The following is a 14,537-nucleotide window of genomic DNA, read 5'->3' on the forward strand; positions in this document are numbered from 1 at the left end:
ACTACATTTATTCCATTTACACATGAGGCCCCCAAGGCACTGCTTCCCGCCCCCCAGCCCCTTCCCCCCAGGCCCTCCCTTCTCTCCTTCCCCATTCAGCCACCCTCTCCCTCCCCTCCCTCTCCTACCCTCCTCCCTTCCTGCCCTCCCTGTTCAGCCACCCTCTCCCTCCCCTCCCTCCCCTCCCCTCCAAAGCTAAGGCCCAGCAAGATCAGCACTGGAGGAGAAACAGCCTTTGCTTTGGGGCACCGGGTGCCATGAGGGTCCGAGAGTTCAGAGCCCCACCCTTGGGGATTGGCATCAGAGAGCCTGCCTCGTGGCAGCCCCTACTGGCTGCAATGCCGCTTCTTCTTCCTCCTGGAGGCCAAGGGGTCACCCTTTCTCTTTTGAGACTGTGAGGGGCCACCCAGCCCCCAAGCCAGGGATTGCTCCCCAGAGGCCCTGAGCCCAGGCCCTGGGTGCAGTGTCTTTTCAGCAGGGGATGGGCTTCCAAAGAGAGGTTGCTTCTTGGACTTGGCAGCAGGAGAAGATGCTGGGCTGAGGCCTCTTCTCTGAGCAGATGGAGACTGAAGAGCTCCCTGGGGTCCTCGCCCTCCTGGGCTGAGAAGGCCCGAAGAAGGGACAGAGCTCTGGGACAGCCTCCAGGGCCTCAGCCTGTGGTGGGAACCCACGACATAGACCATACCAGGCAGTTCCCTCTCCTCACTTGACCCCTGAGCCAGCCCGTGTGACTCCCTGACAGGAGACCCTCCAGGGAGATCCAAGGCGTCCTTGGTCCCCAGGCCGGGGCAGGTGGGTCTGTGGTCCTGGGAAGGAGAGGTTGGCTGGACAGCCCTCAGCCTGGGGGAATCCTGACATCCCAAAAGCACAGCAGGGTCTTTGGACCTGGCCATGCCAGTGCACACTCTGCCCTGTCCCTGAGGGTCCCGGGCAGCCGTCTGGGGTGGGGAGGTTTCCACGCTGACCCTTTGTTGGGGGTCAGGGACGTCTCTCGCTGCTCCTTGGCCAGCTGCAAACTTAGAAGGACTTGAGTCCAACCGGGCCGTGCCATGTCTAGGGGCTGGCCTCGCATGCCGTTTCTCCTTCAAGGATAGGAGGCGCTTCTCCACTAGCTGCGGGAGGAAAGGGGGCACTTACTGGCGCTGCCCCAGGTGTGAGCAGGGCCCAGGGTGGTGGAGACCAGGGCACTTGGGTGGGAGGCAGGGAAGCCTGAGGCAGCTGGGCTTCGTGTCAAAGAGAGAGGGTGTGGCTCTGCCAGGCATCCCGTTGGGCCTCACTGCAGCTTGCATCCTGACTCCCCTCCCTGGCTCCTCTCCATCCTACTCCCTCTGAACCTGCGTCTTCCCACCCTGGAGTGGCTCCCCAAGAAGCTGAGCATCCCCAGCAGGGTGGGGTTAGACAGTCGGGTGGGCCTTGTGTGCCGGGTCCCTCCTGCCCCTGGGGTACCTGGGCAAGGGTGAGGCCTTCCTCCTGCTCCAGCTCCTGGCTTAGGGCCAAGAAATCCATCTGTGGATCTGGGGAAAGCAATTCTTCCAGGAATCGGGGGTGAATGACGGCCTCCACCTGGAAACAGAAGGAAGAAGGTGTGAACTTCCTGGGGAGGGAGTAACCTGGAGCCAAGGACACCTGGAGGAGATGCAGAAAGCGGGGAGGGCCCTGTCCCCACCCTCCCGGGGCTGTTTCATATCACGGCGACCACCAACTACACTCACAGACCACAGGTAGCATACACACATACAGACAGAGACACACAAACCACACACAGACACACAGACCCACATATGACACAGGAAAAGACACAGACACAGGTTACATACACACTCCACACTCACACCTACACAGACACACAAAGACACACAGTAACAAATCACAGACACAAACACACAGCAACACACAGTCATACATAATCACATACACAGACACTCAAATGCATGGAAATACACACACTGCTGAGTAGCTAAGGAACAGAGCTTAATTCCAAGGACCTGGGAGTGCCACCCCCTGGAATCCTACAGACCACAGCACTCCAGGCAAGCCCACCTTGGTAACAAAGTCTTCCTGGGAACACAGCTTGTCAATGTAGCTCAGGAGGCCCGGGTCTGAGGTCATCCCGTCCTCTTCCTGCAGCTGCTCCACTTTGCCCTTTTCCCATTGTCCCTCAGGCTCCCCTGTGGCCCCGAGGGGAGGCCCCAGCAGCTCCTCCATGATGTCCACATACTCCTGCACCACTTCTGGGGGGATCTCCTCGGGGACCTTGGTCTCTGCTGGCCTCTGGGGCCTGAGTGGTGGCAGGCAGGCAGTCGGGGCCTTGGGGCCAGCCTTGCTGGAAAGGTACACTGAGGCAGAGAGGGAGGAGGCCAGGTGTGGTGAGGGCCGCTCCTCCTGCCTGCACCACACGGGGGAGGGCAGGGCTTGGGGATGTGAAGTGGGTCCCAGCTGGGTCAGGACCACCTGAACCACAGCGCCCCCGGAGGAGACGCTGCAGGAGGGGCACATCTGAGACAGCATCGCTTGGGAGGAAGTTTGGAGCCACCAATATACCATGTACTCTCCCTGCTCATCCCTGCTTCCTGGGCAGAGCATATGTGGAGTTTTGGACGGGCAAGGGGAGAGAGTAAGTAGGAAACTTGACCCGGTCAATACCCTGCTTCGTGATCACGGGCCACCCGTGAAGTAGGTATTGACCTGGTCAATACCCAACATACACTCCTGGAAGCTGTCCTGTTGGAGGGAGCAAATCCCCCTCTTGAAGGGAAGCATGGGGTATGGGGACAGTGGCCTCCCTTGGCCCCTTTGGCCTTTGCCATGGCTCCTGTGGGAATGTGGGAAGCCATACCTGGCTGCTTGACCACCTCAGGGGCAGGGGGTCCTTGAGGTTCAAGCCTCGGCGGGGCTGAAGGAGGCAGGCTCTGGGTCCCCTTCATCCACTGCGATTTCTGAATCTGCATCTCCTCCTCAGCCTCAAACTCCAGGAACCTGGGGGTGAAGGAGGCCCAGGCTGTGCTGAGAGGGTCCAGGCCCCCTCCCCCTAGGACCAGGCAGCAGTCGAGGGCAGGGATGGGAAGGAGTGCCTCTGGCGGGCTGTCCAGGCCCTCACTGGGTCCCGTCCCCCAGTCCCAGGAGGGAGCTGCTCCCAGAGTTCTGGGCTCACCCTCCCTCACTCGGCCCCTGCAGAGCCCATGGCATCAACGGGGCTTCCTGACTCAAGTTAGGGCCACGAGGTCCAGGAGGGTCCCGGGGACCCCTCCTCCAGGTATCAGCTGGCCAGGGGTGGGGTTGATGGCAGAAGGCGTCAGGGATGATGCCCAGATGCAGGAGTCCTGAGGCTGGGACTGTGGGCCCCTGAAGGATAACCCACGGGCACGAGGCCCGGGAGACCCCTGGTCAGGAGGAAGCAAAAGCTGAGCCCAGAGGACAGGGCCCCTTTCCCCTGAGGCTGCTGTCTGTCTGTCTTCACGGAAGTTTCTGCCCAGGAGCAAAGGCAGTCAGGCCAGAGAGGGGTCACATGGTGTCCCAGGTACAGGTCTCCCCTGACCCAACTCCCTGGCCAGGCTTGGATGGGAGAAAACCGACTTCTGGCCACTGCTGTGAGGAGCCTGCCCCCCACTCTGTCTTTAGTCACTAGCGCCCCTTCTCCCCATCCCCACAGCTGGAGGTGACCCCCTTTGGGCTGCAATGCTGGCTGCTCCCGCCATGACCTCCAGTGTCAAGTCAGGGGTTGGCCCCAGGCCAGGCAAGGGGTGCTTCCCAAGAGGGCAGGACAGAGACCCCAGAGCACTGTAGGTGGCAGGAGCAGCTTCCTGAGGGAGCCAGGGGCCCAGGGCGTCCTGTGTTTGTCCATACCCTCCTCATGCTCCACGCTGAGAAGCCACCACGGCCACCGGGCCTCTGTCATTCACTCTCACCCTGCCACACGGGCCCTGCCCCCAGGACCCCAGACTCACTTTTCCGCCATCTCGTAGAAGATCATCCGGTCAAAGTTGCTTGTGTGCTGCCATTCCCGCATGGCCCGCCACAGTCCCTCCTCCAGCGTCATGGTGGGCTTCCGCCGGGCCAGAGATCGGAGAACTGGGCTGTAAACCAGTGCAGTCAGTCCCAGTCTGTAAGCCGACCCTCCATCCCGAGCCCACCTGGTCCCAACACCTGGCTCCTGTCCTCCCCACACCTGTCCTGTCATCTGTCCCTGTCCTGTTCTCCCCCATGTGGGCTCCTCAGCCTCCAGGACACGCCCCCAAGATCAAACATCAACACAAGCCACTGAGTGGCCTCTCCGACTGCCCCTGGAGTCCTTGGTGTTATGATGTTGACAAGTGAACTCAGTGCTATGGGTGGAACATGTGTGTCCCCAACATTCCTGTGCTGAAGTCCTCAGTGCCAGTGTGTCAGTATTTGGAGGCAATCAGGGTTAGAGCAGGTCATGAGCGTGGGTCCCAGTCATGGAATCCAAGCTCTGATAAGGGCAGGAGGAGACACCACGGCTCTTGCTCTCAGCCACAAGAGCACACAGCCAGAGGCAGCTCTCTCCAGCCAGGAAGAGGGCCCTGACCAGACACCCACTCTGCTGTCACCTTGATCTGGGACTTCTGGCCTCTGGAACTGGGAGACATGAATGTGTCTTGATAAAGCACCCAGTCTATGGGATTTGTTACGGCAGAGCCCGAGCTGACTGAGACACCATGCACACAGGATGACCTGGGAGCGAGGGTTAAAGTGCAGGTTCCTGGGCCACAGGACTGAGCATTTAACCAGCTTCCTGGGGACTCTGGAGCAAGGCAGCCCCTGGGCACACAGCCTCAGGGTCCTGGAGCTTGAGGAGCAGGAGCACACGTCCAGAACCAAAGCAGAGCGGTGTCCAAGCCACTGCAAGCAGCCAGGCACAGCTTCCCACATTCCCACAGGAGCCAAGGCAAAGGCCTGTGAGCCCAGGGCGGCTCCACTCCAAGAATCAGGGTCCCCAGTGCACCGGAACTCCACTCCAAGGGGGGGATGCAACAAGATCCAGGGTGCAGGGGCAGCGAGATTGTTGGAGAGGAAGATGGGGCCGCCTTCACCTACACCCCAGGCAGGGGACTCCCCTAGGGGAACGGCCAGTGTGTTGCACGGTGGATATGCTCAAGCTCCCGTTTGCTCATCAGCGGGAAACACAGGGTCACAGAGGCGCCACAGGGTGGAGAGAGGCAGGGACTGGGAATGAAACCACAAACTCTCCCAGATGCTGATGTTGCTGCCTCGCAGTCACCACAGTCCACGGCTCTGGGCTGCTGTGCTCATGGTGCACTCAGAGCTATCACTGGAGCCCGTGCTTTGGGGAGCACTCTCCTAGATGGCCTAGTCCTGATAATGATAGTAATGGGGACAGTAATCATAATTGCTGTCATGTAATATGTCATAGTATGTTCCAGGCACTGTGCTACGTATGTCATATGTGAGCTCAAGTCATCTCTTTGCCATCCTCTGAATGAAGCACCATTGTCCTTTTTTCTAGGGGGGATTGACGGTGAAGATGCAAATACCTGCCCAGCATCGACCCTAGTGTGGGTCCCAAGACCATTCCCCTGCGCAGGCTCCACCACCGCTGTGCTAACTGGACCGCGGCAGAACAGTGTGGGTGTGTGCCAGGTTCCTGCTGGGCCCTGCAGCTCCTCCCCCCAGCCCCATGTGATGTGCCCCTGGCCATTGACACTCAGTTCGAGGGAAGGCACTGAGGTGTACACTCAAAGACCTAAACCCAGGGTGGGTGCAGTGGCTCACGCCTGCAATCCCAGCACTTTGGGAGGCTAAGGCGGGTGGATCACAAGGTCAGGAGTTCAAGACCAGCCTGCTCAACATAGTGAAACCCCGTCTCTACTAAAAAATACAAAAAATTAGCAGGGCATGGTGGTGGGCGCCTGTAATCCCAGGTACTCGGGAGGCTGAGGCAGGAGAATCGCTCGAACCCAGGAGGCAGAGGTTGTGGTGAGCCAAGATTGCACCATTGCACTCCAGCCTGGGTGACAGTGCGAGACTCCATCTCAAACAAACAAACAAAAAAGACCTAAACCCAAACCGTGGCTCACGTCACACCAAGAACCCTCTCTGACCTGGGTCTTCTGTAAACATTGCTGTGAAAATTATTGAAAGTAAAAGCCGGGCACGGTGGCTCATGCCTGCAATCCCAGCACTTTGGGAGGCCAAGGCGGGTGGATCACCAGGTCAGAAGATTGAGAGCATCCTGGCTAACACGGTGAAACCCCGTTTCTACTAAAAATACAAAAAAAATTAGCCGGGCATGGTGGCGGGCACCTGTAGTCCCAGCTACTCGGGAGGCTGAGGCAGGAGAATGACGTGAACCTGGGAGGTAGAGCTTGCAGTGAGCCGAGATCGCGCCACTGCACTCCAGCCTGGGCGACAGAGTAAGACTCCATCTCAAAAAAAAAAAAAAAAAAGAAAAAGAAAAGAAAAGAAAGTATTGAGGCGGGGCATGATAGCTCATGCCTGTAATCTCGGCACTTTGAGAGGCTGAGGCAGGCAGATCACCTGAGGTCGGGAGTTCAAGACCAGCCTGACCAACATGGAGAAACCCCATCTCTACGAATACAAAATTAGCCAGGCATGGTGGCGCATGCCTGTAATCCCAACTACTCAGGAAGCTGAGGCAGCAGAATCCCTTGAACCTGGGAGGTGGAGGTTGTGATGAGCTGAGATCGCACTATTGCACTCCAGCCTGGGCAACAAGAGTGAAAGTCCATCTCAAAAAAAAAAAAAAAAATTAAGGATTGGCTGGACTCACGGGACAGTGACAGGCAGTTGACATGAGGCCCCTGACAGTCTGTCCTGAGCTGAAGCCAGATTAATGTTGCTGAAAGTGTACCTTCCCATAGCACAACCCATCACCCTCACAACCGCCCTGCAAGCTCCCCTGAACAGCGTGACCTCCTGTCCATCCAGCAGCCTCTTTATGAGTGAGCTGCAGGACAAGCACTGGTGCCCTGAGGACACTCACATGAGGAAGCAGGAAAGTGCTTCGGTGTCAGGACTCTGGGGAAGGTGCCTCCGGGCCAGGGGCTTGTAGTGCTGCCAGAGTCGGAAGTTCTCATAGACACTCTTGGGGTTACAGGAGTCGTCCAGTGGGGCCTTGGCCTGGGAGGGAGCCAGGCTGCCCTCTCCATGAGCCCCTTGTGGCCATGGCCCAGCGTTCCCTGGGGACACGATGGGGGCCACCTGGGCAGCCGGTGGTGGTGGTGGAAGAGGAAGGCCATGGGACCAGCCTCCCTCACAGGCCTGGGTGCCCCCAACCACTTGGGCAGATGTAACGGGCACCCCAGGAGCAGCTGCCAGGAGTAAGGGAGGTGGACACCTGACACCTCCACAGAGGGCGCCTGGAGCCTGCCAGATGAGGGGGGCCTGAGTTAGGACCAAGGTCTGTGCCTGAGGGGCCTTCACAGGCCCCACTTCTGTCCTCATCTGGACAAAGACGTTGGAAGCCCCGGCCCCACTTGGGCCGTGGCCATCTTGTCCTGCCACCAGAGGTGTGCTGGGGAAGGCAGACAGCACCAGAGGGCCGCCTGGAGGAACCACTGCAGTCACGAGGGGCGGCCTGTGTGCTGGGCCGGGAGCGGGTGTGGCAAAGGGCAGAGACGTGAACACAGACAGGGAGGTGCCAGGGTTCACGGTCACGCCCGGTCCCAGCACTGGGTATGCTGTGGAGACAAAGGAAAGAGGTGAATGAGCTGGGGTCTCCAGGTCCACACTACTCACTGGGGAATCAGAGGGGAGTCCCAACAGCTGAGGGCGTGTGGCAGGGAAACTCTGCAGCTTGCAAGTGTCCCTGAGTGTGCATCAGATGCTCTGTTCCTCCACGGGAGAGTCGCTCCACTAGAGAGCCTGGCCCCAGTCACCAAGACTCCCTGACCCTTGTCTGCCAAGAAGAAACAGCCAAGCCTTTGCTGTCTCTGAGGGTCTCCCTTGGGTGTCCCTGGCAGACTGCACCAGCCTCACAGGCATCTCCCAAGCCATGGGTCAGGGATGAGTCTCTCGGTGGCTTGGTGGCTCTCAGTGTGCTCCGCAGCAGGTGAGGGGCCTACCCCAGGGCAGTGCTCGGCACTCAGAAGGCCGACAGGAAACCAGAAGTTTCCGAATATTATGGCCCCATCTCCTCTTCAGTCTTCCTTTCCCTGAAGCTCTTGTAAACCCCTTTCTTTCTTAGCTCAACACAACAAAAGAAAACTACTGGATAGGCCGGGGCGTGCTGGTTCATGCCTGTAATTCCAGCACTTTGGGAGGCCCAGGCGGGTGGATCACCTGAGGTCAGGAGTTGAAGACCAGTCTGGCCAACGTGGTGAAACCCCGTCTCTACTAAAATACAAAAATTAGCTGATGGTGCATGCCTGTAATCCCAGCTACTCAGGAGGCTGAGACAGGAGAATTGCTTGAACCCAGGAGGCAGAGGCTGCAGTGAGCCGAGATCGTGCCACTTCATTCCAGCCCGGGTGACAGAGCGAGACTCCGTCTCAAAAAAAAAAAAAGAAAACCACTGGATGGAAACTTACCCAAGCCAGCGCCCTAGGAACCCCGAAGATAACCCATAACACATCACACCCATCATGCAAGTGATTGTCCTGGCACCACCCACACCCACACAAGTGTTAAATATGGGTCAGATTCAGGCCACCCATTCCTCAGTGCTCAGTGGTCCCAGCTGCCACTCAGGAAGCTCAGTTCCCAGGAAGCAGATCTGAGAAGCAGTGGTGGAGTCCCCTGAGATATTGTCATTGTGTAGCCAGCAACAGCTGCACATGATTAGAACACAGCCAGCAAATGGTGAGCAGCAGGGCTATCAGGGGAGGTGTCTAGGGATTTTCTTTTTTTTTTTTTTTTTTGAGACGGAGTCTCGCTCTGTCACCCAGGCTGGAGTGCAGTGGTGCGATCTCGGCTCACTGCAACCCCTGCCTCCCAGGTTCAAGCAATTCTCCTGCCTCAGCCTCCTGAGTAGCTGGGATTACAGGCACCCGCCACCATGCCCAGCTAATTTTTGTATTTTTAGTAGAGACGGGGTTTCACCATATTGGTCAGGCTGGTCTTGAACTCCTGACCTCGTGATCCACCCGCCTTGGCCTCCCAAAGTGCTGGGATTACAGCCGTGAGCCACCGTGCCCGGCCAGGGATTTTCACAGCTGCTGGTCATGTTACACTAGATAGTGAGACAAGGAGCCCATCTCTGCTCCTTCTCCTTTGAGCTCCCAATAACTGAACATAGTGACCAACCAAGAACCAGGGGTTCTTGGGCCACAGGCCAGGTGAGGCAAAGTTGTCTGGAACTCATCCCTGTTCACTAGGACCTTATGCAGTCTCTAGTCAAGGGGAATAAGGGATACAGCACATGCACCTCATCAGTCAGGACACACATCCTCATTTGAATAATAATAATAATAATAATAGGACTGTCTTCCTATTTGTGCACTACTCTCCTTCCTCTACTGAAAAGGAAACCAGCCTTTTCAGACCCTTCCACTGAGAACCAGCAAGAATCCACACCTGTCCCCCGTTCATGAGGTAGTATAAATGGAACAGGAGCAAATTCTTCACCTCCACAGTAACACAAAGTGCAGAGGACGGGCCATGAGCTAGCTGACAAGAGGAAGTGGGTCTGAAGACCTGAGCTTCCACCAAAGGGCAAACAATTCAGAACAACTCAGGAAACCCAGGCCCTGTGTTGCCCGAACTTCGCCATCTGCCCCCACCCCTGTTAAATCAAAGCCAACAGCTACCTGAACTGATGGAGAAGCCATCTCTGGGGAGGGAGCTGAGAGGCTCTGGGCTGTGGCAGTTACAGTGTCCCCCAGCCTCGCCCACCCAGAGGCTGTCACTACATTCTCTGTCACAGCCAACCCACCCAACAGTTTTCTGGCTGAGACCACTTCTCCCCACTCCTCCCTAAGAACTAGAAAACTCCAGTCCAAATCCCTCTAAACACTATGGAAGGGCACCTTCCAGGTGCCTGAAGACATGGCACAGGGCTCAGGCTTGCCTGTCATCCTCCCTGGGCCACCAGCACAACACAGTCCCACCACTCCCTACAAACACAATGACGTGACCTGTCCCCCTCTAGAAAGGATCAATCCATCCTCTCCATCCTTTCCACTACACGGTGTATTCCCCCAGGCATCTTGGTCTGCCTCTAAGGAGCCGTCCTCCCTAACCACAGACTCAGGGTGCCATGGCCATCCCCAGGTGTGATGTCCTTGGGGACATCCAGTGCTCCCTCCCTCAATATCAGCCCTATAAACTGTCCCCAGGGGCAGTTCAAATTTGAATTCCCAAGGAGTTGAGGCATGGCAGAGTCGGATAATGCCCCCATCCCTACAGGCTCACCTCCATTTGAAGCCATCCCCTCAGGCTGGGCACTGACCACTGCTGTCTGGCAGCTTCCGCAATGAAAAAAGTCAAGGGCAGGACCCAGAGTGTGACCTGACTCAGCAGATCCTCCTGAGTCCAAGTGGAGCAGGGAAAATTTGAATGTAAACAGGTTTGGAACACAGGACCCCAGACATTCTGCAGAGGGGGAGGGGCAGTGGGCAGCTGGGCTTGGCAGGGGTGGGGGACATTCTGTGAAGGGCTCTGGCCAGTAGGCAATAACCTGAGGTTCCCTTTCAACTGGATGGCAGCAACACAGACAGTGTGCGCCTCTTTAGGCAACTTTTAAATTGTCCTTCTGACTCACAGCAAAAGCTTCTACCTGATGTCCCCTTTACTTCCATTCTTTATCAACAGATCTACTTTTGTGCCAATCAACCCATGCTCCTTCCCACTTTGGCTCTTTCCCACTCTTGATGAATTTCAGCAGGGTCTGCACTTACTTAACAAAATTCAGAACACGTTTTCAGTCTGAGAAACACAGGGGTTCTTAGGAAGGCAAGGGGACTGAGTGTTTGAAATCAGAATGGCCTCAGCTGATCCAGGCTATTAGGTGGCTGGGTGCTCATCATTGTTTAGGAGGCAGTCCTTGTGCCCCCAGGTCATGTATGTTGCTGGAATCTGTCCACACCAGTAGGCCAGCCTTACTTCCCGTCCCCTTTCTTGGGAAGACTCAGTCCAGGAAAGAGTGGCTATGTGACCTACAGCACCGAGACCAGAAATCCTTTCATTTTGTTTTCCAGCATATTGTGCTGGTGTTAAATGTTTATTTTGTATCTTTTACATGATTTTAACTTAACTAAGCAATACTTTTGCATGGTTCCAAATTCAAATTGTGCACAGTGGAATAGGCAATGACCAGTCTTCCTCCCAACTCTTTTCTCTGGCCGCCACATTTTCTTTCCTGGAGGAAACAGGTGTTATCTAATTCTTTTTCATCTTTCCAGAGATATATTACGCAATCAAAAGCATAATGAAGCTATTTTTGCTGTCTAAAAATATTTTCAGTTTTGGGGTAAAAATTAATATATTAATATGTTCCAGTATTCTTCTGATATTTGCAGTGACTGTATCTGTCCCAGTAATGTGGTTCCTCTCTTTATTTCTGTAGGTAAATTGCTAGAATGAGATGTTGGACTGTTTTTTAAAATTAAAAATACATGAAAGAACACAGTGGCCGGATTTAGCAAGTATGAATAAAGAATACCAAGTAGAATTTGAATTGAAGATAAACAGTGAATTAGTTTTTACTATAATTATGATCTATATGACATTTAGAGTACACTTTTACAAAAAAAAATCTGTCCTTTATCTGTGCTATTCACATTTCACTGGGATCTTGCACTTTATCTGGTAATTCTTCCCAAAAAAGTGTAACATATTAGGCAATTATTGTTAACTCCCCACTGTGAGAGTGAGAACTTGCAGTAAGGAGACTCAAGTGTGAATCTTGGCTGCACCACAAAAAGAATCTGCACCACAACCATTGCAGAAAACAATAGCAGGCTGATTTGATGAAAGGAAGTCAGGAGTAGCCATTATGCCGTTCTCAGCTTCCAGTTTTAGTGGCAGTACGCACAGTTTTAAGGGACAGGAGGGCAGAACACCGTCTTTTTCTTTCCTAACATAAAGTGGCTTACAATTCCTAGAACGCTGGTTTCTCCAGGAGTTAGAAATCCACAACCCATGTCCATTCTGAGACAAGCGAGGATGCTAACCACCAATGTCCCATCCCCATTCCCATGCATCCCCTCGCATGTGTGAATCCTGGCTGGACTCTCTCAGCTCATTGCTGTCCTCATCTTCATCACAAGTGTCATCACATGTGGTTCTCAGCATGGGAATTATTGTAGCCTGTCTTTAAAAAAACTTCATTCTCATTTTCACATGGAGAATTGCTGTTTATCAGCGTCAAAATGACAGGAAAGAGCACTCATGTTCTGTTTTGTGAACAAGGGGAGTGTTAGGAAACTGGTCAAAGGAGATGAGGAGTGAGTACTCAGAGCACAGCAACAAAATCTGAGACACACATGTCACTCCCTGCTGGGCAGCAGTCATTTTGCACTGATGGGTGGGTGTTGGGGAAGGGAAGAGGCCTTCAGCCGGACCAATGCACACTGTGAACATTCACTGAAACACACCCTGTTGGCATTTAAGAAGCATTTGCCCCTTTTGAAGACATTTGGACTCAAGAAGGCAGAGTTGCAGAAAATGTAACAGGGGCCACACTGCAGGGGCAGGCGGTGGATTGCAAGTCTCAAGCCCAGGGTTCTCCCCTCCTTGCCTGGGTTGTGTGAAAAAGTCATTTCCTAACTCCTGTCCAATATCTTCATGAGTTCTCGGTTTTGTCCCAACTCTAAACCTGAATGGTCCAGTGAGCATTTCTATGAAATGCCTCCACAGTGGCCACTGGGAGGGGAGTGACCTCCACGCGGTGACTGCCTGTCTGGGTGCTCCCAGGCCTTTTGTCCTCCAAGACAGAGCTGCCTTCTTACATGCAGCCCTCTTCTGCTGTGCAACTCTACCTCGATCTTAGCTGAGAAGATCAACGGAGAGCAATTCAAGCAAAATCATGGTAAACTTACCAAAACCAAACCAAACCAAAGAAACAGTAAATGCTTTGGAGATCTTTCTGAGGACTCAATCTTTTATCACGGGGTAAAAACTTAAATGATTTTCAATCAGTAACTTCATCTAAGGGGGACGTTGAGGCAAAATATCACACTCAGGCACTGAAGAAGGGCAGAATTCTTGGTTGCTTCCTCCCTTGTCAAGTTAGTCAGCCGATATTTTCTCAAGATGCTCACACATGGCTTTAATACAGGATTTGAATGAGTCTTTTTCTGAGCCACTGATACAAAAAGTATACTGTGGAAGTGTCTTGTGTCAATTCTGCAGTCGCTTCTGTATGTGTTTGAAGTCCTAGACCCCAGGAGGAGAGACAATCAAATTAGCCAAAGGTAATTTGTGAAGACTGGCCATAGAAGGTGGTGGCTAAAAGTCCTCTGGCCCCTGCTTTCTGAGCATGCTCACAGAAAGTCCTGGGCCACACTGACTGCCGAGAAACAACATCTCAGGGCTTGGATCCCCTGTTCAGAGGACAGATACTCTTCCACCCAATCACTGAACAGTAGAGGAATGGCGGCTCCATGCTGTGTCTGGCAGAGCTCTCAGTCTCTGCACTTGAGGCCCTGGGCTGCTGTGGACGTGAAGGCTCTTCAGTGTCATCACGTGGAGACAGACGGTAGGAATCCTGCAAATGAGCAGAAAGGATCTGATGATGAAAGTTTCTTCTGAAGCTATTACAAACTCAAGTCAGTGAGTCGCTTCTGTACTAGTTTTTTTTTTTTTTTTTTTTTTGTGATGGAGTCTCGTTCCCACCTTGAAGTGCAGTGGTGTGATCTCCTCTCACTGCAGCCTCCGCCTCCTGGGTTCAAGCAATTCTCCTGCCTCAGCCTCCCGAGTAAATGGGACTTCAAGTGCATGCCACCACGCCCGGCTAATTTTTGTATTTTTGGTAGAGACGGGATTGCACCATATTGGCCAGGCTGGTTTCAAACTCCTGACCTCAGGTGATCCACCTGCCTCGGCCTCCAAAAGTGCTGGGATTACAGGCGTGAGCCACTGCACCCGGTCAGACGCGCTCGTTTCTAGGAGGGATGGTCTTGGAGGCTCCAAGGAGGAGGTGTCGCCTGGCTCCAGGAAGCGCCCAGGTGCAGCGTCCCTCCATTTCCCCATCTCCTGCGGGGCCCTCCCAGGGCAGGCTCCAGGCCTGCCCCGCGCGCCTGCGCAGGAGCCTCGAGGCGGGCGGGGTTCCAGCGCGCAGCCGGCCGCCCTCAACCGCTCCCAGCATCGGTCGCTGGTGGTTTGGGGCAGGGAGACGGCGCAGCGCGAGCGGAAAGGGCGGTTACCCAACGGCCTTCGCTCTCATGGCGTCCTCCGTGGTGTTACCTAAAAATAAAGTTATTTGTGATTAGAAGGTAATCGCCTCCTGGTCATGCTTCGGCTGGTCACCAGTGTCTGCGGGGCGACCCCATCCTTGTGGCCAGAGAGGGCCTGTGGCTGTGCTCAAGGTGGGAGTGGTCCTTAGCGGGGCCCTGCGGGATGCCCAGGCCATGCTCCTTTCCCTTGCTCGCCTGGCCTTG

General features: G+C 54.8%; 1 protein-coding gene across 1 annotated transcript; it reads right to left on the reverse strand.

Moving 5' to 3' along the window:
- On the reverse strand, positions 1–14,245 carry NUTM2F (NUT family member 2F). Its single transcript, XM_009244650.4, has 9 exons — positions 14,033–14,245; positions 13,501–13,645; positions 10,351–10,632; positions 6,983–7,679; positions 3,945–4,073; positions 2,837–2,976; positions 2,041–2,336; positions 1,447–1,563; positions 1–1,112 (listed from the first exon to the last, which is right to left on the reverse strand). The coding sequence occupies exons 1-9, from the start codon at positions 14,243–14,245 to the stop codon at positions 327–329; spliced, it is 2,805 nt and encodes a 934-aa protein (XP_009242925.3). The 3' UTR covers positions 1–326.
- Between the last annotated feature and the right edge of the window lie 292 nt (positions 14,246–14,537).

The sequence above is a fragment of the Pongo abelii genome, chromosome 13, assembly GCF_028885655.2.
Source record: "Pongo abelii isolate AG06213 chromosome 13, NHGRI_mPonAbe1-v2.0_pri, whole genome shotgun sequence".
Lineage (NCBI taxonomy): Eukaryota > Metazoa > Chordata > Mammalia > Primates > Hominidae > Pongo > Pongo abelii.

Coding starts and splice junctions, on each gene's coding strand:
- NUTM2F (XM_009244650.4), bottom strand. CDS start 14,245: ATGCTGGGAGCGGTTGAGGGCGGCCGGCTGCGCGCTGGAACCCCGCCC. Junction 10,633..13,500: donor TTCAGTGATTGGGTGGAAGA/GTATCTGTCCTC, acceptor GCTGCCATCCAG/TTGAAAGGGAACCTCAGGTT. Junction 2,337..2,836: donor TGAGGTGGTCAAGCAGCCAG/GTATGGCTTCCC, acceptor TCTCTGCCTCAG/TGTACCTTTCCAGCAAGGCT.